This window comes from Solanum verrucosum, unplaced genomic scaffold (assembly GCF_900185275.1).
Source record: "Solanum verrucosum unplaced genomic scaffold, falcon-dt-bn FXZP01000102.1, whole genome shotgun sequence".
NCBI classification, from domain to species: Eukaryota; Viridiplantae; Streptophyta; class Magnoliopsida; order Solanales; family Solanaceae; genus Solanum; species Solanum verrucosum.
Genome location: NW_026019930.1, coordinates 1,933,734 through 1,961,727, shown reverse-complemented (window position 1 = coordinate 1,961,727; position 27,994 = coordinate 1,933,734). Strand labels below are relative to the sequence as shown.

The window sequence follows — 27,994 nt, the reverse complement described above, 5'->3', positions numbered from 1 at the left end:
AACTAATAATAGTTTCTTTATTTTAAAATTGTTTACCTTTTGTTAGTGGAAAACGAAAGTGGAATGACCTAGGCAATTACAAAGTTCATTAGTCGAGGATAGATCCTTAATTCCGCCGCCCCCACAATTTATAAATTATTTAAAAAAGAAATTACTGTTAATTTCGTGGCAATTAATAATTAGTGTGTGATTTAATTTAATTAGATGATTCTTTACTATACACTGATCTAATACAAATTTAACATTCATCATTCCATTTCAACTTGTAGCCGAAGGTAGACGTTTTTCAGTGGTAGAATCTTCTAGTTCTTTTGATCGGAGGGAAATGTTTCTCGGTAGAAAAAAGGAATAACAGCTATTCCTAATTTTTTTTAATGGAAAATCTAGTAACAAGAAGATTTAATAAAAAATATCAACAAATTCTTATGGAGTCCAAAAACATAAAATTGAGCCAAAACATTTAATTAAGTCAAATCGAACAAGAAAAAAATGGAAAATATTTTCCTCTATCGAACACAACCATAATCTCATCATTTTCATCAAACTATTATTCACTTGTGGTAATTTGAGCGATCATACGTGCAATTTTGACTCAAAAGTGAAATATAATCTTGACCTAAAGTCGGAAGCTTAATTATTTACTCTCTCCGTCCATTTTTAGTTGTCATGGTTTCCTTTTTTAGAGTCAAACTATAATAATTTTGACAAATATTTTACGGTGTATTTTTTCATCAAATTGATATGCCAAAATTGCAATTTATAGTACTTTTCATATAGTTTTTAAATACATACATTTTTTTGCTTAATACTTATCTTCCTAACGATAGTCCCAAATAAATTTCTCGATCATAAAAAAAACAACAACTAAGAGTAACGAATTTAAAGATATTGCAAGAAAGATAAAATTTCTGAAACGATATGTTGATTGTACCTATGGATTTCCAAGTTACATATACAACACTTATGAACTACCTAGTAAGGTAGTATGATTATTCATGAAATTCAAGAAAATAGGACCATATTGTACATTGGACAATACCACTTTATCTTTGACCCGATTTCAAATGCAAAATAGCATCACAAACAGTCAGCTCTGATGACTTCCATACTGAGAATGACTGCTTTGTGATGTTATATCATTCATTCCATGAGGACACAGAGGCTCCGATCCGTCTTATCATCAGTTTGTTGACTCCTCGGTATTTTTATATTGTCAGTGTATATAACTTAAATCCAATCAGAATAAACACTTGTAACATCAAAATCCTCCTCCGAGAGCCGGAGCCCAGTAATCGGCGCCGGTGTCACTTCCTATATTTGCCATGCAAGAAATAGGAACCAAGCACAACCCTCTACTCCTTAAATCCATCGCTTTGTGCTGAGAATCCTATAGAGAATGAAAATTAAAATCAGGTCACTTAGCTTAAAAGATAATTAGAGGCAACTCAATTTAGTACGTAGCATTGATTAGTAACGTCGTAGAACAAATGATAAGTAACCTGCTATAACATGTTAAATTATCCTGATGGTGTAAAATTTAATATATTTGCTAATTGTGACACTAGTAATGGGGCATGCATGCATTGAATAGAATTATACCGTACCTGCTTATTTGCTGGCCTCCTTTTCAGAAAATTACCATCCAAAAACTAGATGAAAAGGAATTAGAATTGAAATCAGTATCTACGGACAAGAAAGTTATAATGGATCCAAATTCAAAACTTTATTATCCCCTTTCTTGACTATTAAGCTACTCCTTCTGTTTCTTTCTAGTCTGTTTTTAAAACGAACGTCACATTTTTATATGTAGTAAACTTTTAGTGTTAACATTTTCATCTTTACACTTAACAACACTCCCTTATAGGCATGACATCATATTTAAACCACAATTTAAAGTCTACATTTTGTAAGTTACACTTTTAATTAATTAAAGAACACATGAATTAGACGTACTCTTTATATTCTTAAACTTTGTGCTCAGTCAAACTACGTAATAGAAAACAGATCATCAGAGTTTGTTTTTAACAAACTCATATATAGTTGAAGAAGTGCAATTATTGTTGAGAAGTTCATTTCACCTTTAGGCCGGTCACTTTTTATGAACATATCACTTTGATATAACTGTTGCTTTACAAATGTAAAGCCTCACATAACTAGCTTTTGGTGAACTGCTGAGGGATCCAATAAAGTAGGCATTTGTATATCAAGCTATTTTGGCAGTAAATAATAATTTTCTTGAAATCAAGAAAAAATAAAGGTTAATCTTGATAATTAACGAATTAATCAGATATGATTAGTCAGTCGCACGTGTATAAATATGAGAAACTGATGAGCAATCTTGGTCGTGCATTGGAAAATGTGAAAAGAATAAATTCTTACATTCAGTGATTGTTGGGGAATGTGACCCATGCTTCCTGATGCATTGCCCAGGTATGGTGAGCTTAATGCCTGCATATATACGTGCACCACAGGAAAAAAAATATACATAAAGAAGTTAAAATGATAAAAATTCATGTATAATATCAATGGATATATCTTAAATATAATATATATATTCATAGTAATATAAAAGATTTTTCACATATTTATAATAAGTTAGTAACATATATAGGACGATCGATTCGTAATAAGTAAGATAAGTAATCTGAAAGATAATAAGGTGAATAGTAATATTCCTTCGTTTCAAATAGAATGATCTAATTTGACTTGACACATACTTTAAGAAAATAATTTTTTTTTTTAATCTTAGGGTCTTAAATTAAAGTTGCGTGAAATATAGTACTCCCTCTATCCCAATTTATGTGACTTACTTTCCTTTTTAATCCGTCCGAAAAAGAATGACACATTTCTATACTAAGCAACAATTTAACTACTAAATGCCTATTTTATTGTGTCACACAAATTTCTATCATTCATTTTGGACCACAAGTTATAAAAGTCTTCCTTTATTTCTTAAACTCTGTACCGAGTCAAACTACCTCACATATAATGAGATGGAGGGGGTATATATATTGCAAACATGTCAAAATCAATGAATGTTTAGATAGTGTATATGGTGACGTATATAAGTTAAACTGATGTAGTTGTAAGTTTGAAAGTCACAGCATGCTTATGAATGAAAAAAAAAAAGGAAGACCTGAATTTGAGCCTGAAGGAATCTGATGTAGCCAATAGCTTCTGATAGGACGGAGGCTGTATCAGTCTGCAAAAGAGAAACATGACATGTCTGTCTCACACACCAACACAAATTAAAGCCATATATTCTTCTTTTTCTCTTTTCCTTTTTGTGTTGAAAAACTTTATTTAATTTAGACACACCTTCATGGGTAAGATCACTAAAGCAAAAAGGAATCTAAAATGTGTTATCTACTAATTAAATTCCTAAAAAATTAATTAGTACTATTTCAATCTTATTCTTTTCAGTGATCCAGTACTGCCACCAGCATGGGAAATAGGCTAATTAATACGCACCACAAGTTATGTTTTAATTTACATGCATTGACACCATTGTAAATAATTTTAACATGTAATTGTCTGTCAGTCATACGATGGTGAATTTATCTTCGAACCTTGCGTACACTACTTGTCTAATTGGGTAGTGTCTCAATTTTAGTGTGACTGATTGATCGATGAATTTTAACTTATTATATAAAATTATTAAGTTGATTGTTATATTACTTATAGATTAATCTATAGAAGTCAACTTAATCTAATGATATGAAAAAAATAATTACACATTCCAAGTGTGAAAAGTTGCAACCTAGCTAGTAACTTTACCTTTCCAAATGGAGAAACAAGTTGGTGGAGTGATGTTACTCTATCTCCTAGCTTCTCCTTTCTTACCTGCACAGAAATTGCAAGCAAAAAAAACTGTTAACTTAATTAAGGACTTTAGTTTGCTAGGTAATTCCATAGTTTTCAGTGAAATTATGGGTGTTTGACCATATTTTATTGTGAAATTTGAAAAAAAAAAGTTTTTATTTTCAAAGTGAAATTGTGTTTGGCTATGAACACAAATTAATTAACGTTGTTTTTTACTTTTTAAGAGTGAAAAAAGTGAAACACATTTTTGTTGTTTTTCAAACTCTTGAAAATTTTGTAATTCGAGTTGAAGTTTCAGAATTTTATGACTAAACATGTTTTTCGGAGTTGAACTCCAGGAAAAAATGAAAAAAGTTCATGATCAAACGCAAGTGTGTACAAAAATTAAATAGAGAAGGAAGAGAGATATAGTAATAACAATTGCCTTTAGAGATGGTTGAGCTGAAGATTGTTGAACCCTAGCCTTCTTACTAATCCCACCACTGCTTGTGCTGTTACACTTTTAATAGATGCATAAAAAAAAGTCAATAAAGTCAACAAAAAAAAGGTAAAAATTCAAAAACTTAATGCTTTAGCTAAAATTTTCATAATGAAAATCACTAAGCATCTCTACTTTTTTGTATTGATTAAATTCCTAATACTAATCATGAATTTATTTTGGCATTTATATATAAATCACTTTCCCCTTTTTGAAATTTTAATGATGAATCCATTGACTTATAATAAGTGTAAGATGAAATGGATAAATCAACTTTTTTAATTAATTACCCCTCTTTTTTTTTTTCTTACCTCAGTTGAATTATGATCTGGATGTTGATGCTTATGTTCCCCTTTGTTGTTAGAGAAATTCAAAAGGTTATGACTTAAACCTGTTGTAATACAAGAGCTAGCTGGTGAAGACAAATCTTGTTGAGACCAATTAGAAGCAATTAAAGGTCTGGTAAAATGATCAGTATCTAATTCGAGTTTTTGTTGCAGTGATGAGGATGTTTGAAATTCGTTGTGGACATGATGATGATGATGAAAGTCGTACAATTGGGCCAATTCTGGCTTTACATCAGCAACAGGAACCCTAAAATTAGTTGTTGATGATGTTGGATGGACGGAATTCAAACTTTGGTCTTCTGAATTCCCAGCCTCATGAAAAGGACTAATACCAAACTTTTCTTCATCACCAGAAAATCCACTCCTGCAGAGAGACAAATTTGGAGAATTACAAGGAAAAAAAGTCTCACCCAGTCATGACACAAAATACAAATCTTATAACCAGAAAAGGTGGATTCTGTATGTTTAATTGAACCTATTACTTTCTGCTCGAACTATATGTAAAAGTACAAAAAAAAAAAAAAAAAAAACTCTGAAAATATATATCTTTAATAAAATCACACTAATTTTGAACCTATAGAATTAATCTAGATCTTGTATCCGTTTTTTGCTCATAGGAACAAGACTTGAAGAAATCAAATGAAAATTATTAGCTCAACCAAAAGGGAAAGTTATCAAAATTTTCTAGGTAAGGAGCTAGCATGGAGAGTATATATGAGTTAGGTCGAATTCAGTAATTTTTAACATACCCTATAATATGTGCATATAATAAACTTCGAATTCTGAATATCTTTAAACATAGAATCAAACCAAGCTAGGTAATTTAACATGACAATTAATAAAAGAGAGAGAGAGAAAGAGACTAAAGATTTGTATATTTACATAAGAAGTTGGCTCAATGAACGAGGAAAATCTTGATTTGGATTATGAGCTCCATAAAAATGTGAAGAATTAGAATTAGAAGAAGAATTATGTTGATCATGATCATGAGATAATTGTGGATGCATGTTTCCATTCATGATCATGCTCCACCAATTAGTAGGGTTTCCAGCCATCATTTGCTACTAGTACTACTGATGATTATTTTTCACCTCCTCTCTCAACACAAATTTGTGATCTTTCTTTTTCTTCTTCTCCGGTATCTCTCACTACTTTTTGCTCTTGCACATCACTATTTTTTTCCTTTTTTTTTGTGCAATAAAAGGAGACTTTCTTGAAGGGCTTTCAAGGCTGTATTATATATATCATTGTCAAGTGAGTAAACATTACTTTGTAGTAGCACTCTCTCCGTCCCATTTTATGTGACACAATTTGATTTGACACCACGTTTAAGGGGGGAAGAAAAGAAGACTTTTAAAACTTGTGATCTAAAACAATCCTTAGATATTTGTATGGTTGTAAATCATTTCGGGAATTTTAAAGTTAAATTGTTTCTAGTTACAGTAAGATGACATTCTTTTGAAGACAGATTGAAAATGATAAGGTGTTACATAAAATGAGACGGAGAGAGTAGTAGTATTTCTTACTTGTGGGGTTGAGAACCTTTGTTATTGTATTTTGTTTTCCCCCTTATTGATACCTTCTTTTATTTTTTTAATTTCTTGCTTTAATTAGCTTTATTGTAAAGTGGAGGCAGCAAAAGGCTGGTGGGTCAGGCCCAAAAACAAATGCTCGTGGAGTTATTTTAAAAAAATTTATTTTCCAACTTCATTGACTTAAGAGTGGTAACTAAAGGATTGTTCTTTTCTGTTACTAGCTATACAGCTGCATTCTCTGATCTTATCATGTGAAAAACGGAGCACGCTCTTTTATCACATCAATATATATATATATATATAGAAAGTTAGATATTCTATCGGCCATGCTTTTGTATTTCGTTATAGAAAAGTTTAATTGTATTACATAACACATGTAATCTTTTTATATTAGATGTTCAAATTATATTATGGTTATCAAAAAGATAATTAAATTGGTTCAAATCATATTATGGTTATCAAAAAGATAGTTAAAAAAATTTAGATAAGTGAAAAATAAAATAAGTACTTATAACATGTTTTACATAGTCAACATGTTAAACTATAGTGACTATGTAAAACATGTTATGTCTACTTTTTAAGTTGTATTTCAGAGAAGGGCTCTTAGTTCCATTCTTTCGAGAAAAATTCAAAAGACATTTCTTACGTCATGGACCCTCAAGATGCTGTAGTTTGAAAAATACATCTAGGGGCAATCTAGTCTGTTGCTCAATCATAATTAGTTGTGTTAAAACTAGTCCATGAAAATATGACCTGCTAACCCGCTCAAGTATGGAATTAATTATCCCATTATTAACTTAGAATTCAGTTTAATTCAAATAACTTAATATTCGCTCATTTATCAACTCAGTTTACTTTCATATTTCGTTTATTTGACATCCCTAGTCACAAACACTTGATTGTCAAGAACAAATTATAACGATCAATAGTAGTCTACTTAAGGGCGACATGAAAAACGGTATATAGATGATCAATTTGTTACGGTAAATTCAAAGGCTTTGTTATTAGAAATGAGAGAGAAGGTGATATATTTTAAGTTTATATCTCATGTCAATGCTTTTTTGTTCTCTCTTCTTTTTCAATAACGTTAGTAATCATATCAAACTTGCCTACATGTCTAATACCCTCGATTTGTCTTCTTAATAAAGTTTGGACAATCCTCAAGAAGCTACGACTAATTGGGGGCAATTTTTTTCGAAGAAAGGGAGAATGATAATTCTCAAGAGTCATCGAAGCTCAAGGAGCTTTGGAAGATTAAGTTAAGGAGACTTGAAGTTATTCATAATTGGCTTAAGTGAATATTCTAATGGGGGATTTAGAAGCGAGCCACATTGCATGTTTTAGCTGACCTTAATCTCATTCTAGCCTTACGTTCAATTATATAAGGGCTATATTTGTAATTAATAGCTATCTCCGATAATTACAAGGGTATTTGGACATAATAACTGTGAAATTTGAAGAAAAAAATAGGACAATATTTGTTTTCAAGTTGAAATGACATTAGAAATTGAGATTAATTACTATCCACTAACGGTGGACAAGAAAATTACACAATCAACTTATTTTTAGAAATACTTATTTTTCTTCTTAGTTTAATTAATATATTCTCACATTTAATGATTAATGATCTTTTTTCTTTCTTTTATTAAAACACGTTGAGGTTTATCATCTTTCTCCCTCTCTTTCCTACCTTTCTCATCTATGTCTTTGGATCTTCTTCTATCAATAATTCAATATCAAAATATTATGCTAAATTGCAGAAATAGTGTGTCTATTTTTTCAAGTGTAAGATTACTACCTTTAATTTTGGGATTTGTCCAATTTACTGAAAAGTTCTAAAAAGCATTCTCTAAAAATCATTGTTACCACAAAACATAAAATTCTTCATACATTGGAACAAGAAAAAAAATTCTTTGAAATAACATTGAAATATTTTTTATACAATCGACTTTGAGTATTTACTAATTTAGATTCTGAAAAGAAAAATAATAATGAGTAAAAAATTATCATCTTTTTATCTCAAATTGCCTCAATTTTGTATGTCAATTGCTTTAATGGTGTTGATGGAGAATGAGCATGAAAATAATAAGGATAAAGAAAGCATGAAAGAATCCTTCTTACTTTTGACAAGTCAAGTAAGAATTCTTAACAAACTCATATAATTAATTTAGAGTCCAAGTTACCATATAACACTCTTTTATTATTATTTAATAATATTAATATTATGTGATTTAAAAAAAAAATTGATATGTATTTCTAAAAATGAGATGATGGTGTAATTTTCTTTTCCACCATCTGTGGATATAAGTTACTCTCCAAAATAGTTTTTAAGTCAAAAATAAAAAATCAAAATTAAATGACTTTTAAGTCAAAATAAAAAGTAGGGGATGCCTGCTTTTGATTTTTTAACTTATTTTAAGTTATTTTTATATTTGTCAAACACTTTCTGAAGTTAAAAATTAATTTAAAAGTAGATTTGACCAACTTTTAAGTCAATTCAAATACCCTCTTAGAGTGAAATTACGAAATGACTTTTTGGAATTCATCTTGAGAAACTTATAACAATTTTATGTCCAAATAGCTTTTCGAAATAAAATTCTAAAAAGAAAAAGAAAAGAGTGAAAACTGTATGCTCTTGCAAGCAATATATACAGTTGTAGTAAGTAGCTAATGGGTGAAACTCCTTTTATTGCCTATGAACTTTGCCTAAAGATTTGCAAGAGAAATACTTTTCCTCTAGAGGATTCTATGTAGTTCATATTGTATTCGTAAGACACTTAGAACAAAAACTTTGAAGAACTTGATAAGAATAACAAAGTTTAAAAAGTATTTTCAAAACTAGAAAATTAAATTAGTAGAGAAAATAAAACCAGAAATATATTAGAAACAATATACAAAATATTTTTCTTTAAGAAGAAAATCGAGCCCACTGAATGCACAGTGTCCCCTTAAGGAAATTATTCCCCTAAAGTACCCGAGGTTAATGGAATATATCCTCCCAGGATAGAACGATCTTACTCACCGGTGTATCGATACCTAAAACCACGGTGTCAGCGAACCACTCAACGACAGTAAAGTACACTTAGAATACTAGATTTAGTAGTAGTAGAAGAAGTCAAGAAAATTCTTTTTCTTAAAATGAGAGGAAATCTCTCAATTAATAGAAAACAAATGGTAGTGTGAAAAGGTTCTTATTGTGCCTTATCGGAAATGTCACAAACCTTTGGAAAAGTCACAGTCTTTCGGAAAGGTCACAACCTTTCATAAAAGTAACAACTTTTCATAAAAGTCACAACTCTTCATAAAAGTCGCAACTCTTCATAAAAATCACAACTTTTCATAAAAGTCGCAACGCTTCATAAAAGTCACAACTCTTCATAAAAGTCGCAACTCTTCATTTTCCATTCACACCTTTTAAAACCCAACAATCCCCCGCATGAATGGGGAATGACTCAAAGACAAAGAAACGGACAAGTATGTGTACTTTACAAGCAAGAATTAATTGCATCTTGATAAGTAGGTTTCCCCTTGGACTTTCCGTAGTGAACATATGTCAGATATACTCGGTCAATCGGTAGATGCGATATCTTTGAACCGTCGAGCTTTGGTGTATACCTAGACAACCATATGTCACACAATTAATCCTTTACTGTTTATGGTTCTTATGGTTGTGTTCGTTTCAGCCATGAACACCTCCTGGTTTCATGAGTGTATAGAGAGATGGGCTTTTGACAATCATCCTCTTTGAAACGGCTTACACTTCACACTCACATAGGTGATTTCTAAACGTGTTATTGCGTAGATACACTATTTGGTCAAATCTGCCAAACTTAGCAAATCATTAAAAACTTTAAGCTTTATTAACAAGCCTTAATGTTGTATCCTTGTTCCTGAGCATTGTCTTCATCATGGGAATGAATTGAGTTGGTTGACAATGCTGAACCGTCAGTCACAACTTTATTTTTCTCCTTGAATCTAGCTCTTGGGATCTCCAGTCTGCTAGATAGAGTTACCGCCATGATGACTTGTCCTAAGCCGTAAATCCATTCCGTTAGATGATCTTTCAACCTTTTCTTTAGTTAGGCCTTTTTTATAAGTGAATCCAATACATTATCCTTTGACTTTACAAAGTCAATTGTGATAATTCCACTAGAGAGTAGTTTTCTAACGGTATCATGTGTATGTCTTATATGACAAGACTTTCCGTTATATATCATGCTCCATGCCCTACCTATTTGATGTAGATCAAAGTGACACTACTTCAAGGAGGCCTTTCACAAGGAGTCAAGCTAAGGATCTTCAAGCATTGCAAGCTTTATGGATGAAGATGGAACCTTTGGAAGGCACCAACATGGAAGACTTGAAGATATTTAATATATTAAGTGCCCTACCATTTTAATTACCTTGTAATTTTAATGAAGGGCAATTGAGTCTTTCTTCACTATTTTAGTTTTAGTATAAATAGTAGATATTAGGGTTTCATAAGTAGTTTTGGACATGTTATGCCTCTTGTGAGAGTTTGGAAGCCCTTTGTTGAACTTCAACATTTTGTCCTAGAATTTGCAAGTAAGATTATTACTTTCTTGAGGATTCTAATAGATTAGGTGCTTTTATTTCCCAATTAAGTGGTGTTTTTGGTTAGTATCACCATTACATCTCTTAGTTGTTTGAATTTAATTGTGTCTATCTCTTTTATCTAGCTTTTTTTATTTCTATTTTATTTTTATCTTCTTGTTTCACATCACTATTACATCTTGACTATCTAAGTGTATGCATACTGATGCCAATGGTTTGGGCCAAAAATAATATCTATCAAGAAATTCCGAAGTCTTTCAACTTATTCACCGACCTTATCTAGAGCACCTAGCTCACAGATCATTGTAGAGCTAGCGATACATGTCTTTTTTTTTTGGAATAGTTCCAAGAGACTGCTCATCTACCAATAGTAAATACATATCCACTCGTGGATTTTACTTCATTTGTCCGGTGATCCAATTTGTATCACTATATCCTTTCAGTACTGCTGGATATTGTTAAAATACAAGATGTGGTTTTGAGTATTTCTTAAGTACTCCAAAACTCTTTTCCTTGTCATCCAATGAGTTCGATTGGGATCACTCATAAACCGACTAATTTCATTAATAGCACATGCTATATCTGATCGCGCACACTTTGTGATATACATCATACTTCCCAATACTCTAGCACAATCCAATTGTGAGTCACTTTCGCCTTCACTCTTTTAAAAGACAAAACTCACATTTATTGGAGACTTGACAGTATTGAAATATAAACATTTGAACTAGTCAAGTACCTTTTCAATATAATGAAACCGTGACAATGCTAAATATCTTGGAGTTCTAATGATTCTTATACCTAAGATCACATCAGCAACTCCACGATCTTTCATATCAAAGTTGCTTTCTATCATATGTTTAGTAGCATTTATGTCATTAGTCTCTCTACTGATGATCAACATATCACCAATATACAAAAAAACAATGACCTTGTGATTTTAATGTAAACACATTTATCACTTCCATCATTCTCAAATCCATTTACCAACATACTTTGGTTAAATTTCTTATGTCATTGTTTGGGTGCTTGTTTTAGTCCATAAAGTGACTTAACAAGTTCACACACTTTCTTTCTTTACCAGGAACCACAAAACCCTCGGGTTGTTCCATGTAAACTTCTTCCTCCAATTCTCTATTTATGAAAATTATTTTCACATTCATTTGATGAATTTGGAGGTCATATACCGCAACTAATGCAATTAACATCCGAATGAATGTAATTCTAGTTAATAGCGAGTATGTGTCGATAAAATCAAAACCTTATTTTTGTCTACAACCTTTGACACAAGGTCTTGCTTTATATTTGTCAATAGTTCCATCGACTTTCATTTTCCTTTTGAAGATTCACTTTGAACCCAAAAGTTTATTTTCTGGAAGAAAATCAATTAACTTCCAATATGATTTCTCAAGATTGAATCAATCTCACTATTGGCACCATCTTTCCAAAAGGATGAGTCTACAGAAGACACAAGAAATGTTACAAAATCATATTCGAAGGAAGTAGATGTCCTTCGACATTTACTATGCCTCTGAATCTCTTTATTAAGTACATTCTCCTCTTTTCTTTCCATGGTCTTTTAGACCTTCACTAGACTAATCAAGTCTAATTTTATAGTCCACAATCATAGGTCCTATTTTAATCCTTTTAGGAATAGGAACTTGGACTTCGGCTAGACACCCCCACACTTTGAAATATTTCAAGTTGGATTTCCTTCCTTTTCATTTCTCATATGGAATAGTGTGTCATGAACAAACAAAACTTTTTATTGCTTTCTTTCTGAAAAGACAACTTTTTGTTGTTCCCTTTTGCTGTAAGGATAGCTTCTCCACACAAGTTTTGTGGTAAACCTGAACTTATAAGTAATGTAGTCATCATTTCCTCCAAAGTTCCAAAAAAAAATTCATTCTGCAATTCCATTAGATTGAGGTGAATAGGGCAGTAGTTTGATGGATAAATTCACTTTTCAAACATATTTCTGCAAAAGGAGATATATATTCTTCATCCCTATCACTTCTTATCTTTTCCCAACTGATTTCAATTTCAATTTTATATTGCCTAGACGTTTCTATTGCTTCATCCTTACCATCAGCAAATATACATAACTGTTTCAAATGCAATTGTCAATAAAAGTTATGAGATACTTTTTCCCACCACGAGATGGTGTTGACTTCATATCACAAATGTCAGTGTAAACCAACTCTAAGGAATTAAAATTCCTTTCAACAGATTTATAAGAATGCTTAGCATACTTAGGTTTCACACAAACTTGACATTTTTATTTATTGCACTCAAAGTTAGACAAAACTTCTAAGTTGATCAGTTTTCCTTACAAGGTTTTGTAATTGACATGTCCCAAGTGTTCATGTCACAAACAGTTTGACTCAAGCAAGTAAGAACAAATAAAAATATTGAGTTCGAAAAGCTCTCCGTGAGGTAACTTTTCCTCACAAATATTTGTTCCTCTTTTTTACAATTTTGTGTGAATACAAACATTATTTAGAGTCATCACCTTGTCAAATGTTCTTTTTGGAAGGACCTTTCCATAACTTTCAATTTGATTGTTGTAGAACTGCCCATGAACAAAGTTTCATCGGATCCAATAAAGGCAATATAATCCAAATGTTTCTTTTACAAAACATGACAAATGACTATTCACCAATTTTCATGTCTATACAAATAGTTATATATAATAGACACGTCTTTTCATGAAAAATCACAACATTTTAAGTGACACTTTTTCATAAAAGAACTCAATCATTTTGAACAAGTATACATATAATTTGGTAGGTTCATACTAGTCATACCATATACTAGTAAAGGGGAACCTCAACGACCACAATATCAAATATACTCCAAGAATTTTGTGTGTCTAAAATAATACAAAAGTATCATCAAATTTCATATCTTGTGCTCCAAATTTAAATTAGACACTAAGTTTAATTTTATTTGTCAAAAGCAAAGAACCCCCCACATTTTAAATATGATCTCAAAAATATTTTTCAAGTATTTGAAAATAGTTTTTCCACATATTTTTTTTACATGCTATCAAAGTGTCATTGTGACATTGGTAACATGAAACCTCTTTTGAAAGTATTATTTTACAAAAGAATTATAGTGCTTCAATTCCATTTGACAATTTTTACACAATGTCAAAGTTCATTCCATAGAGGCACAAAATCACAAACTCTAAGTCACTGGTATTTTTCCTCTATCACAAATAGACATATCACTTGGTATTTAAAATAATAACAATAGAGACAAAAAAGTTTGTACAATTTATTTCTATATAACAGTGAAGTTTAAAGAAAATCAAAAGTACAACATTGACTTATTATGTGAAGTTTTCATATTCTTCAAATCAATTGCATAGTCTAATTTATCCAAAGTAGAAAACTACAAAAGTTTTTAGTCTACAAAAATCAGACACAATCAAATTTCACATGGAGTACGAAAATACAATTTTTTTTTCAATCTCCAAACATAATTGAACATATTCATAGATTATCACATAGATATGCTTTTCTTTTCAAATAGCCTTCCAACTATAACATTTTTGACATACTATTTTATCAAACAAAAATGTGCATCTCTCATTCTGCAACCTAAAGAATTTTAAAGGCAACACTTTTTTTCAAGGAAAATTCATTCAAAAAACCATATGGTTTGCAGATCTTTTTCAAATACATACATGATAAATATCAAAACTGTTAACTTTTAGAAACTATTTTCCTCCTTAGATAAATAATAAGAAGGTTACCTGGTGTACTCTTTAACCGAAATACCACCAATTCTTCTAGTACATTCTCACTTCGACCTTCCTAAACAAAGCACTGAATTCTGGAGAAGTAATGCATTAATCTTCTACTTCCATGATTTGTTTCTCTCAATCAGTAGAATACAAAAAATACCAACAGTATAATAATTTTCTTAAGATTGTTGTTCATCTTGTATTCCTAAGATACTTAGAACAAAAACTTTGAAGAACTTGATAAGAAACAACGACAAAGTTTAAAGAGTATTTTCAAAACTAGAAAATTAAACTAGTAGAGAAAATAGAACTAGAAATATATTAGAAACAATATACAAAATATTTTTCTTTAAGAAGAAAATCGAACCCACTAAATGCACGGTGTCCCTTTAAGAAAATTATTCCCCTCAAGTACCCGATGTTAATGGAATATATCCTCCCATGATAGAACGATCTTACTCACCAGTGTATCGGTACCTAAAATCACGATGTCAACGAACCACTAAACGACAGTAAAGTACAGTTAGAATACTAGATTTAGTAGTAGAAGAAGTAAAGAAAATTCTTTTTCTTAAAATGAGAGGAAATCTCTCAATTTATAGAAAACAAATGGTAGTATGAAAAGGTTCTTATTGTGCCTTACCAGAAATGTCACAAACCTTTGGAAACGTCACAGTCTTTCGGAAAGGTCACAACCTTTCATAAAAGTCACAACTCTTCATAAAAGTCGCAACTCTTCATAAAAGTCGCAACTCTTCATAAAAATCGCAACTTTTCATAAAAGTCGCAACGCTTCATAAAAGTCGCAACTCTTCATAAAAATCGCAACTCTTCATTTTCCATTCACACCTTTTAAAATCTAACATTCTATTAGTCTAGGTGCCTATAATCTATATTGATTGAATTAGGTGATGATTGGGATTTATTCTAGTTATTCCCTACATACTATATTTTATCAAAATTCGTATCTGTTTTTTATTCCATCGTCCAACAATAGTTATTCACTATACTACTCCAACAATATTTGTCCACTTTATGAAATTAATGAATAATTCTACGCTTAATTCCTCGTTAATAACATGTTCTTGAATTCGAAAATTATCAATCAGGAATCCCAAGGAAATTAAATATTATGATAGCTTCACAAGAGAATGTCACTGCAAAATATTCTTGGCCATTTCAAAAGTTAACTGACACAAACCTTTTTATCTTTAGCTAATTTGCAACTTGACAACCTTAAGGAAATGAAACATTGTGCTTATTTCTTCCTTCAATAAGTAGGCTTTTGGACATAGGACTTGGACCATAATTTGAAGTTTTGATTTGAAATTAATGTTTTTCTTTGTTAAAATTTGTACAAAATTTAATTTTAGTCTCAAGTTCTTATTCCAAATTCTCCAGAAGTAGGATTTCAAATTCCATATTGTGATTTCAATATTTTTTTAATGTAAACTTGACCAATAATTATATTTTGTAAAACGATAAAAATACTAATTATTTTAAATTTTGTAAAAAAAAAACTCATGTTCGATGTGATTAGATTTACGATATCACGTGAAAAGATTATATTAGAGAATAGTTAGTTATTATTATTATTGATTTTTTTCAACCGATAAAATCTTTATGAAATTATGTGTATTTAAAAATTTATAATAGCATGTGACTATAAACATCTATTTACAAAAGAACATGAAGATATACAATTTATTATTGTGACACTTTAGAATATCTCAATACATTAAATGAACTATGATTTGCTTATTTGAGAAGATTGCGTAAGAGTTGCGGAAGTTTTGATAGTTGTCAATTTTCATTAATTGAAATAAAAAAAATTAAAAAATTCAAATTACATATCTAAATAAAATTTCAACTTTAAATAAATCTGAAATCATATGTCGAAGGTTTACAATAGATTAAAGTTGATATTTCCAATAGAGGATTTGGAATAGGAGGCCAAATTGCATGCTTAGCGGACCTTAGTTGCATTCTAGGCTTAAGTTTTAATTATGTAAGGGCTATTTTTGTATTATTCATAACTAGCTCCTATAAATAACAGAGATAAGGTTTAGTTCCTTAATAAATACTTAGTAGTGACTACGATTTATACTATTTATTGGCTATATTTTATCAATATTTGTGTCTAAGCTTTCAATCTTTCAGGTCATTGTTATTTCCCATTTCAAAAGTTAAATGACACTTTTTTTCACCTTTGCTAATTTGCAAATTGACAACCTTAAGGAAATGAAACATTATGTTTATTTTTTCCCCTCAAAAGTTGCCGTAATCAAAGTTAAAAGTACAACTTTTAGAGTCATTTCATCAAAAATTGAATCAATCGCGTGTAGACTGATCCAACATTTGAGAAAATAATCTTTCAATTAAATAAACAAATGAGATGTAAAATACAGGAAAAGGGACAACCACACTATTAAAAAATTAAAGCACTCAATAAAGCAGAACAATATGCTTTATCAAGGAATCTAGATACCTAGTTTCATTGTCAAGTTGTCTTTTGAGCAACTTTTGATCTATAGTTTAACTTAGCTTCCCTTTTTTATCATTTCAATCACTTTGCAGAACAATCACTGTTTCTGAGGAATGTTGCTGACTAAACCACCATGCCGTTGCATAGCAGCAACTAGTTCACCACATCTGGGGCAACGAAATGATGAAGATGCAGAGCACCTTGTTTGAAGACAGTAGTAACAGTACCTATAACATTGAAATACAATCACCTGAAATTTCAGAATCATTTATGCAAAGTAAACTAAAGATAGGAATGACACTGAACAGTGAACACTGTCAAATAGAAAGCATGGCAAAAGACCAAAGGAAGATAGCATCTATGTGATTTCGAGAAGCTCAATAGCTCCTAATATGAATGCCATGGTTGGCTATAGAAACTGGACACAATCTTCTTTAAGTTGCAGACGAGGTGATACAAAAAATGTAATGAAAACTTATTTTGGATGTAACCCTGAAGTAAAAGTAGTTTTAACTCTGATGTTTTGTGCCGTCAGTAATATTAGAACCATACTCAGCACAATGGTTCAAACAATTTTCGCCTAGAAAGAGCATTAATAATAATGGCTACACTAACCTAGGATTGTCTAGCAGCAATTTCCACGAATCCACATTATTCTATGATAAGGATTTCTTCAGTTAAGAAACGTAAAAGTATGTTCTTAATAAAGGCATATAAGCATATATGAGAATACTGCATTACCATTCTATCGCATAAATGAAAGCATGTAAATGTATATACCTATGCTGACAAGGGATAGCTACAAATGGAATTGATGGGGTTCCCTGGCAGATGGGGCATAAAGATTCATCTACTGAAGAATCTGAAGATTTGTCCTTTGAGAATGGACGAAGGAAACTCTTGACAGATGCTGAATTGAGAAGGGGAAGAAGCAAGAGCAGCAGTTCCTGCATATTAGAAAATTGTTTAAAATCTAAGTCCCTTCACATTGTTTGTGTACTGAGAAACCAAACATGTCAACAAGATAAAGCCAGAAACAGAAGCTGCAAAGTTTGAACTGCAAAGAAAAAAAATTTACAGCCCACCAACAAAAAGGGAAAAAAAACATGCATATGCAAGATGAAAATAGGATTCTGTTACACTCCAGCATCATGTAAAACAGCTAAAAAATATGTAAGACTCTATTGTCAATGATTCAAACTATCTAGAAATTTCTTAGTGAGTTTTTTTTAATACTTTCTGAACGGGCATACAAATAGTGTGAGATAATGCCAATGGAAGGGCAATTACCGAGAATTCATTCCACACCAACTGACGATTCATGTACTCAAAGCTCACAGCTCTGTTCATATTTGGGCTCCCATAAACAAGTCTAGCTCTTAAAGCTCTTTCAATGAGATTCCTGAACCTGCATGTAGTTGATACATGTAGAAAACCATTAATGTAAGAAGTTGTAATGTGTTAATTTATTGGCCAGATCACATGCAAGGGACATTTATTACAATCAAATGATGTTCTGTTCACATTAGGGCTCCCATATATGTTTGTAGAATCAGTAGTATCAACCATCCTAATGCGCTAAAAAGTTTATCATGCCGCATGATTCTGCACTAAGTTGGGGACCTCAGTCCCTCATACGAGGAATCACTGTCTGATTGGATGGAGATGCATGTACAAATTGATGACAGATATTATGGCCATAGCTCACTACAGTTAAATAAAAACAAAGGAACAATGAAGCTTAGATGCCATTGCTTTCAGAAGAAAAAAAATGGGGTTTTTTTTTGCAAGTTCTCCCGTATGCCCTCAACTAAAAGTGTTATTCCACGCAATGATGGTTCCCAACTCAAAAAGTTTGTAATATATCCTTTGAAACAATAGGAACTTGGTCAGTTTCTACTCATCCTGATATGACCTCTTTAATAGAACATTCTCCACAAATTTAACCTTAGAAAGGTCCCTAATTTAACCTTTTCCCATTGAAAATTTGTCATAAAGCAATACAAGCTCATATGTGTGCCTCTGATACCCATGCACCAGTGTGTTAGTTCTTACAGCACAGATTCAGGCAGTATTACTTACAGAACTATTTTGTGATCTAGATTTCTGTCATCTTCTTCTTTTATCCGGTGGTCATGTCATGCATTGAAAAAGAAATAAAAAGTAAAGTCTTTGCAGTAAGAGATATACCTTCCTGTGTAAAGAAAGAGAAGTAAATTGCTAAAAGATGCTGCTTTATAGATCCCCTCCATCCGTTGCATTAACAACCACACTCCACGTGCCAAGGACCTCTGAAGCAAATACACAGTTAAAAAGTGACGAATAAATTATATGTTGACACTAAAAAAACAGTATTATACAAGTTAGTACTCTTCATTTAACTAACACTCCCCAATCCTATTTCAAAAGACTGTTCAACTGAACAGCGATATCAACATAAGACTTTAAATTGTACTATGCAAATGTACATGGCTTCCAAACTTGGACAAACTTGTACTTTTTCTATGACATTGAACTTTCAATACTTCCTCCATCTCAGGATTCCCATCTTCATATTCCAATTGTCCTCTTCTATTACGTCAGCTTTCCTTTATATTTTAACCTGATTGTCCACCTTACTTTTGAACTAACTTTTTTCTATTTCTTCATACTTGAGAAAATATCTTGTGATCTTACATACTTCCCCCATCTAATATAAAATCAATGAATTGTTTATCTCACATCTTGATAATCCAGACCCTGAATATATTGTTTATCTCAATAACCGTGGTACCTTAAAAGTAGCATGTAGCCCCTAAATGTGACCCCATCAATTCAACTCCTCTTTCCTTTTTTGTTTTGATAAGGTCAATTGCTACTCATATTGTAATAACATGGCCAAAAAGATTAGTTTATGGATAAAACAGAACTAACTGCTAGATAGAATATCAGTATAACATTGAGTGTACATGATACCCTTCTCTGGCACAAGTATTCATGTAATGTTGCAAGTATTTTCTTTTCAAGAAAATTAAACAATTTTGGATAGGCTGAAACAAAAGGCACAAGAATACATTTGGTCATTTGGAATATAAAATACAGATGTTAGAATATGAATAGGTTTATACAATCCTATTAGAATAGAAATAGGTTTATACAATCCTATAAGAATAGGAATAGGTTTATACAATCCTATTAGAATAGGAATAGGAATAGAAATAGAAATAGGAATACTAAATAGTATCCTACTTGGTTAAGGATTGTATTCTAGGGTCTATAAATAGGGTCTCAATGTAATAATGTAGACACAACAACAATTCAATAATATTCTTTTCCTATATTTCTCACATGGTATCAGAGCCTCTACAAACTTGGTAGAGAATTAAAGAGCTTCCGCTGCCGGCGGGTGGCACCCATATATGCTGCCCGTCTGGCCAATGATTATGTTAGCAAAAGTTGGGTCACCGTGTATCTATCTGGTGACTATTTTCTCACATCTAATTTGTGTAGCACCATGCCATCATTCCGGTGACTACTTTCTTATATCTAATTTGTGTAGCACCGTGCCATCATTCCGGTGACTACTTTTTCATACTTAATTTTTGTAGCACCGTGTCATCATTTTGGTGTCTACTTTTTTGTGTAGCACTGTGCCATCATTCCAGTGACTACTTTTTCATATATAATTTGTGTAGCACCGTGACATCCTTCCGGTGACTACCTTTTTTTTGCATATCTAATTTGCGTAGCACCGTGCATCTCTCCGGACTACTTTTCATATTTAATTTGTGTAGTACCGTGGATTTTTCCGAACTATTTTCTCATATCTGAGTTGCATAGCATCATGTGTCTTTTCAGTGACTTCTCAGATTTGATTTGCATAGTTCCATTCGTCTTTCCGGTGACTCCTCAAATCTGATTTGCGTAGGGTTGTGCCATCATTCCAACCCTACCCATATTATTTCTCTTTTTCAATAGGGTTGTTCCATCAATTCGAACTATCCTATATTATTTTTATTTTCTAGTTGGGTTGTAACATCATTCTGACCCTACCCATATAATTTTATTTCTTAGATTGTGACTACTTTTAGCCATCAAATCTAATACTCCGGCATATGAGCATGTTCTGGCCAGTTTTTTCGGTGACTTGTTTAATATCGACTGTCTATTGATTCCAACATGAACCATGTACTTTATACTAGATTTTGAGCACTTACAATGTTCGCTGCATTGTGAAGAAGTCTATATGGAGCAACCACCTAATGTTGTTGCTCAGGGGGAGTTTAGTAGCCTTGTATGCTGATTACGTAAGTCACTCTATGGTCTGAAACAGTCTTTGCAAGCTTGGTTTGGGAAGTTCCAACATTGTAATTTTATCACTCTGTGTTTTATCGGCATTATGCATCAAATTCAGTATTTCATGAGAAGATCAAGCACATTGAAATTTATTGTCAATTTTGTGAAGTCGAGTGATCAACTCGCAGATGTCTTACCAAGCCCCTCATCGGTCCTCGTGTTAATTACATTTGTAACAAGCTAGGTACATGAATTGTATGCACTAGCTTGAGGGGGAGTGTTAGAATATGAATAGGTTTATACAATCCTATTAGAATAGAAATAGGTTTATACAATCCTATAAGAATAGGAATAGGTTTATACAATCCTATTAGAATAGGAATAGGAATAGAAATAGAAATAGGAATACTAAATAGTATCCTACTTGGTTAAGGATTGTATTCTAGGGTCTATAAATAGGGTCTCAATGTAATAATGTAGACACAACAACAATTCAATAATATTCTTTTCCTATATTTCTCACAACAGACAAGCTCTGCTCTAGTATTTCAAATTAACATTTATTTTTGCTAGTTATCAAGAAAATGCTTTCAAAAGTTCTTCAAGTATTATACAGCTGAAGGAAAATTATTATTCATCTGAATTTTATTTATTTTTGATACTATCTGTATTTATATGAAGATTGGGGGGGGGGAATCAAACTGAAATACTTCTTTTCTATATGTAGAATATTGCCTGCTGTGGAGATTCCATGGCATAACAAAGTTTTGTTTGGACATGTTGTTACCACAAGAATCTTGTTGTTCTTGACTACATGAAATGTTATTTGTGATCTTCAGACTAAAAGATCCTATATGAAACAATTTTGTTAATATTCTACACTATGTTTATAATAATAGTGGTATCCGGACCAACTTGCACGTAGCTTAACTACTCCATCAGCACCTACTACCTCCTGACAACATATGCATCGGGTAACTACATCTATCAAAGTTAAGACATACATGAAGAAATCACCTAAATTAATTTTGAGCTGAAATTTGGCTACTAGTTTCTCATGGTCCATGGCAACATCTTTGGATGTTTGTTAGTATTCTACTCATATCAATGATCAAGGTTTATCAGTGATAGATGTTTTTACTCATCCTAATTTGAAGTTGCACATTTCAAAGTTTCAAATCATATAAAACCTTTCAGTTTTCCTTCTTAACATTTCATATGCCTAAGCCAAAACAAAATGAAAATCGAGGGATTCTTTTGCATGGTTAGAAGTTGTTACACAAAGTCAGAATATTGGAGGACTTTATAACTAATTATTTCTAATAACAATTGAAGTCAACAAAACTGAAGAGTATTATCTATAAGAGATCGAAGACTTCTCTTAGTGATAACATATTTGTCACCAGTAAAACAGGCATGCACGCAAACATGTCGAATATGTGAGGCAGAGAGAGCAGTACCTGCTCAGAGTCGCCCCATCTCCGAAAAGCAGAAAATGATTGTAGACGAGCCCATATATATTGACCACCAACTGTTGCAACACAGTACCATATCTTTTGAGCAACAGTAAGTCCTGGTCCCTCTAATCCAGTCCTCACTATAAAATACATGGAAAAGGAAAAAGAACTACAACTGAAATTATAGCAGTTGACGCAAGAAAGAAAAAATGAAACTGCATCAAGCTGTCAACCTTCGCACTTCAAACACAAAGTAAGACAAAGGAGATTTTCCAAGACAGATTGATTATACACCCTTGCTAATTTAGACTTACCAAACTATAAGACTACAACTGAAATTAATGCAGTTAATGCAAGAAACAAGAAATGTGATTACATCAAGCTGCCAACCTTAAGCACATTTACCATATCAAAAATAATAAAAAATCAAGCTGCCAACCTCTTCATTTCAAACACAAACACAAAGTAAGACCAACGAGATTTTACAAGTCAATTCCAATGGTCCCTCAATCACAAACTGATGTTATACACATGCCAATTTTAGACTTGCTATAGCATTTGAAACTTTACAGGCTCTAGTAGCTCAGCTGATCTATTAATAATTAAAAAGACTAAGACCAAAGAGGATCATATCACTCAGAGCCAGAGATCCTATCTACAAACATAAAAAATAAAAATAAAAAGGATAAAAGGATTACTAAACAGTAATTTCGAGATTAGTTGCCAACTACTTTCAGAAAAACAATGTATTGGAGCAGACAAAGGAAGATCAATTAAAAATATGTCAATGTGAGGAGGTGACATTATTAGCACAAAAATGGCTTACTAAAGAAAGGATAAGGAGAACGAGTACAAAGTACAACCATCTTAGCTTCAGCAAAAATGCAGCTTGACGCCACAAAGCCAAACATGAATACTTACGAAGGATATCCAAACTAGTATTTTTCACATCCCTAAAGTAGAACTTAGAACCATCTCATCTATCCATAGCTTGCAACACAATATGACAAATTTAATTTCTAACATCACTGAGATACAGAAAAGGTTGGTACAAGCTACTTACAGAAAAGGAGCAACAAGATTAAGCAAAGATGTTTTTCTAACCTTTTCCTCTAATCTCACTTGCACGCTCATCTCTGTATCTCAGATTCATGAGAGCATTACCAGGAGTAGGCTTATCAACCCAAATAGAAAATCGCCAGATTAGAAACTCAAGGAAAGCATCAAGTTCTGGTTCATATTGAAATAACATTCCTGGCTAATCCCAAACAAAAGAAACAGATATCAAAACTTCTGTCAGATAACAGAATCACTGAAGACTTGATGAATTTGATGATAGAACAAAAAGTTACATGATAGGTACCTTCATTAAAGAAAAGACCTTAACCAACTGCTCTTTTAGCATGGCTGACATTTCAATGTCCAGTCTTCCAGCATCTACCTGATTAACTCTGGATATTGATATTGGAATGGCTGACTGCCAAAAGAAGTTAACATGAAATTTCAGTGGTCGGGAGCAAAAAAATCAGCAAATAAAACCTCAAAACGCAAACTCTTTATTCACCTTTCTCTGAGCCCCAACAGTAAAAAGATCTGGCATTAAAGAACTTTACAACAGAAAAGGAAACAGAACAGCTTTTGGCGTGTTCCAATGAAGAAATAAGTAAATTCCCATGGGATAACACACTAAAACCATCAACGGTTTCCAGAGAATGGCTAGTCTTTTCTTTCCTTTCTCGTATTTCTAATCATCATCACTATGAAGCTCCACGTCTTGTATTTCCATTAACATCATTCCAGGTAGCATAAAACTTGAAGAAAATTTAAGCTAATCTGGGCCTGACTAGGGGAACTAAATTCATTTTTCTAGTATCCTACCCCCAATAAAAAAAAAAAGTAGAGTGCAAATGTCCGTATCAGAACTTTTTCTATGAATGTTCTAAGCTCCATCAAAGTTTCCATAGCTGAATAAACAGCCAAACCACAGCCTATTGTCATCAAAACTGAAACAATAACTTATAATACTTCCTTGGATTAACCCCAATAAAAAATACAATGTTTTGCGGGAAATACTGTAGTAAAATAACAAATATACATAATAAAATGGAACAGAAAAATGAAAATTTTCTCAAAGCTGATCCACAAGTTTAATTGAGCAGGTGTGGATACCAAAATAAATATCTATTTCAAAAAGTCTCTGCCCTAACTGGAAATCAGTTATCTCAAGTGTCATAATAAAAAATTGAGGCATAAAATGAATGGGCAGAGAGAGTACCTGGTGCGGTGGAGGAAGAAGAGACTGCCACTGAGGATGCAAATTCCGGTAGGTATTGATCCAAGCATCGTGTTGTGGGGGAGGATGGACAGTGGCACCACCACGGGGAGCGGACGATGAAGCTAGGTTTTGTCGGTCCATATCTCGGCCGTACTAGGTTATTCTACGAATTTTAACTATAGTGGGATATGCGATGAAGAAATTGGTGGTCGCCGGCGGCGATTGCGTACCGGAGCCCGGTGAGCAATCTTTTCAGTTCAGCACTGACTTGACCACGCAGACAAATTTGAGACACAACAGTTGAAGTCTTTGTTTATTTAAAATTAAAAATAAATAGAAAATAAAAGCGGTTAGGGATATTTGTGAAGGGTAGTTTCGTCTCCAAAAAGGGTGTGTCATGGAAGCACGCTTTTCAAGATTATTGGAAGACGCACTGTGCTGAAAATAATAAAAGAAGAAAAACGTCGACAGCAGGATTCGAACCTGCGCAGGCAAAGCCCAACAGATTTCGAGTCTGTCTCCTTAACCACTCGGACATATCGACGATTTGTCTCCCTAAGTTAAATGGTTTTAATAAGTATTAATTCAATATGTAAAAATGATCCACTAGGACCCAGTGTTTGTAGTCCACATTGGAGTCCCACTAAATTCAAATCGTGCACTGCTGGGCCCATTCTTGGGGGTGGCGCTCCCAACAAGATTTTCTCTATATTTAAGGCTTGAACCTGAGACATCTGACTAAGGGGGAAATAGTCTCAGCACTGCACCACAATCCATGTTGGTGATATACTGCCAGACTTAAGTCTTCAGTTACCTATCAATCAATTGATATTGTTATACTTCCTACATTTTGATTTGTTTGACATACTTTCTTTTTTAGATCGTTTTAAAAAGAATAGCTCTTCTTTTTAGTAATTCTTTAATTTCACTTTTCATATAACATGTTTAAGACTACAAAATTAAAGAATATTTTGGTACATTTGATATATCTTTAATTTAGACCACAAGATTCAAATATTTTCTTTATTTTCTTAAACTTTGTGTCAAATCAAAATAGGTTAAACAAATTGAAACGAAAGAGTAACTTATTTTTTTTTGGCCTTCAAATGTCTCCCGAAGACAGTCCAATCAAAACAACAGACAGAGAAGCTCTTGTGCTCAATGTGAATAGCATGCTAGAATACGTCAAACCAAAGGAGTCTCAGATAGGTAATTTCTAAAATTATATTAGTCTCTGTTTAACTTTGTCTTTTGATTAAAGCAGCATGTTCGCTTTTGTTTTCTAGTTGAACTTTTCACAAGTTGAGTTAATCAATTAACAAGCAAATGAAGATGTTCCCTTGTATATCCATTTCATTTGTTCAAGCACAAAATACATATTACTAGCCTGACGGTAATCGTACTTTTGCATGGATCACTTCCTTTGTTTTAGTTTGTTGAAATTGAACCAAAAAATGGCAAAAATAATTTAGACACACGTGACGTATTTTAGCCAATTTTTACATGTATGTCAATTTTAAAAATGTCTGAAGTTAGCTTTGACAAGTCATGTAAAATTCCAGTGAAAAAATAGAGAAATTCTGATCTTGTCAAATGTCAAATCCACAACTTCAATTTAAAAAAAAAAAGTCTCAAGTTGATCTTGATAAACTAAATCAAACTTCACCCAAAAATATCTCATGTATGGCCTTGTGAAGGCCACGTTTCAGATAAAAATGCCTGAAGTCGGACACAATTTTTTAATTTCAATTACGTATATCTGAAATTGTTTCCAAAATAGATACTTGCAAAAACAAGAAAAACAAAAATGACTATTGGTGCACTTATCCCCATCTTGAAGCAAGCTTTTGTTGCACATTTTTGGTTTTTAAGATGACCCAAAAATACAAGCCCAATATCTTCATCACATGGGAAAGAGTATAAAACCCATACTACCAGAGCCCATAGTGTTTAGTCACTGCAGAACATCCCACATCAGGAAGTTAGAGAAGAAGCGAGCGTCTCGAGGTAGTAGTATATAAGGGGCTCTGGCGCCTCATTACAACTTACGCAGCCACGCAATGAACACATAGCGAACTATTCTTTCGCCTTTTACTAAAGAATACCGTGTGTGCATTGCAAATAGTGGCATACGCCTATTTTTGGAGGGAGAAAATTTTTTGATTAACAGCTTAGGCATTGCTTAAATCTCTAAACAAAATCAAATATTACGATATCATCATAGCCATTGGTATTTAGATATTATCATTGAAGATTAAACTCTGCTAGACAAATTTAATGACAACGAGCATGCAAACCTTCGAGCTTTATGTTTTAAATAAACTTATTGATCCAAAAATAACGTAAAATGATTTACTGAAGGGAAAAGTAAGGAAATAATGCAGCTAGCAGAGAATATACAGATCTTTAACTTCCTGTTTGGAAGTGTTTCTAAGGGTGTCACTGCACCAAGATCTTTACCAACAATTGATTAATGATAATAACTTAATGTCACTAAATATATTTATTTTAGAGGCAATTACTAGTGACAATTATATTTTAACACTCTTTATAAATGTTCCTAAAGCCTATATAGCGATACTGAATCTAATGACAATTAATTAATATTTGTAAAGACTTTAACACTCTTTGTTAGTGAGCATAGTTATTATCACTTAAAATTATTTTTATTGTAGTGTATGTTTGGAATATATAAAGGCTATTTTGGAAGAGGCTCCTCTCCAGTACACTAATCTCTCAAGTTGGTCCAGTGCATATTTAATTTAATGACATTTGTCAATTTTAAAATCTAATGGTTCATATTTATTTAAATAAAACAACCTTTAAATCATGGTCAAATATCATTAACCATGGTTACTACTATCTCTCTTTCTCTCTCCTCTCTCATCTCTTTCTTTCTCACTTAATTCTGTAACAAACCTTTTCTCAATCAGCAAAGAATTTGCTTTGTTAAACAACAAATTGTTTTTTCTTTCCATTATTTTCACATCGTGA

General features: G+C 32.2%; 2 protein-coding genes and 2 non-coding genes across 5 annotated transcripts; 1 reads left to right on the top strand and 3 right to left on the bottom strand.

Annotated features, from left to right (window-relative positions):
• Positions 1 to 910: 910 nt before the first annotated feature.
• LOC125829100 (transcription factor bHLH68-like) lies at positions 911 to 5,903 on the bottom strand. Of its 2 annotated transcripts, XM_049508370.1 has the most exons (8): positions 5,530 to 5,825; positions 4,612 to 5,011; positions 4,247 to 4,321; positions 3,778 to 3,843; positions 3,137 to 3,202; positions 2,380 to 2,448; positions 1,605 to 1,649; positions 911 to 1,387 (listed from the first exon to the last, which is right to left on the bottom strand). In XM_049508370.1, exons 1-8 carry the CDS (start codon positions 5,703 to 5,705, stop codon positions 1,259 to 1,261), a joined length of 1,026 nt encoding a protein of 341 aa, XP_049364327.1. In that variant the 5' UTR covers positions 5,706 to 5,825; the 3' UTR covers positions 911 to 1,258. The 2 variants fall into 2 exon arrangements, with proteins under 2 accessions (XP_049364327.1, XP_049364334.1); XM_049508377.1 differs by lacking the exon at positions 1,605 to 1,649 and having other exon boundaries at positions 5,530 to 5,903.
• Positions 5,904 to 16,753: 10,850 nt separating this feature from the next.
• Positions 16,754 to 25,324, bottom strand: LOC125829684 (peroxisome biogenesis protein 2). Its single transcript, XM_049508873.1, has 8 exons — positions 25,001 to 25,324; positions 24,089 to 24,202; positions 23,830 to 23,983; positions 22,729 to 22,865; positions 19,184 to 19,284; positions 18,284 to 18,401; positions 17,774 to 17,940; positions 16,754 to 17,220 (listed from the first exon to the last, which is right to left on the bottom strand). Exons 1-8 carry the CDS (start codon positions 25,139 to 25,141, stop codon positions 17,091 to 17,093), a joined length of 1,062 nt encoding a protein of 353 aa, XP_049364830.1. The 5' UTR covers positions 25,142 to 25,324; the 3' UTR covers positions 16,754 to 17,090.
• Positions 25,325 to 25,462: 138 nt separating this feature from the next.
• TRNAS-CGA (transfer RNA serine (anticodon CGA)) lies at positions 25,463 to 25,544 on the bottom strand. The gene has a single exon. It is a non-coding gene; the product is annotated as a tRNA-Ser (tRNA).
• Positions 25,545 to 27,051: 1,507 nt separating this feature from the next.
• On the top strand, positions 27,052 to 27,164 carry LOC125832876 (U5 spliceosomal RNA). Its single transcript, XR_007443274.1, has one exon. It is a non-coding gene; the product is annotated as a U5 spliceosomal RNA (small nuclear RNA).
• Positions 27,165 to 27,994: the final 830 nt, after the last annotated feature.

Excerpts from the sequence above, each read along its gene's own strand:
- LOC125829100 (XM_049508370.1), bottom strand. The coding sequence starts at position 5,705 with ATGATGGCTGGAAACCCTACTAATTGGTGGAGCATGATCATGAATGGA. Across the intron at positions 3,844-4,246 it reads CAGCTCAACCATCTCTAAAG|GTAAGAAAGGAGAAGCTAGG; the intron begins GCAATTGTTATT and ends ATTTCTGTGCAG. Across the intron at positions 1,388-1,604 it reads GGAGGCCAGCAAATAAGCAG|GATTCTCAGCACAAAGCGAT; the intron begins GTACGGTATAAT and ends CATTCTCTATAG.
- LOC125829684 (XM_049508873.1), bottom strand. The coding sequence starts at position 25,141 with ATGGACCGACAAAACCTAGCTTCATCGTCCGCTCCCCGTGGTGGTGCC. Across the intron at positions 22,866-23,829 it reads AAGTGAGATTAGAGGAAAAG|TGAGGACTGGATTAGAGGGA; the intron begins GTTAGAAAAACA and ends TGTATTTTATAG. Across the intron at positions 17,221-17,773 it reads GCTATCCCTTGTCAGCATAG|GTACTGTTACTACTGTCTTC; the intron begins GTATATACATTT and ends TCAATGTTATAG.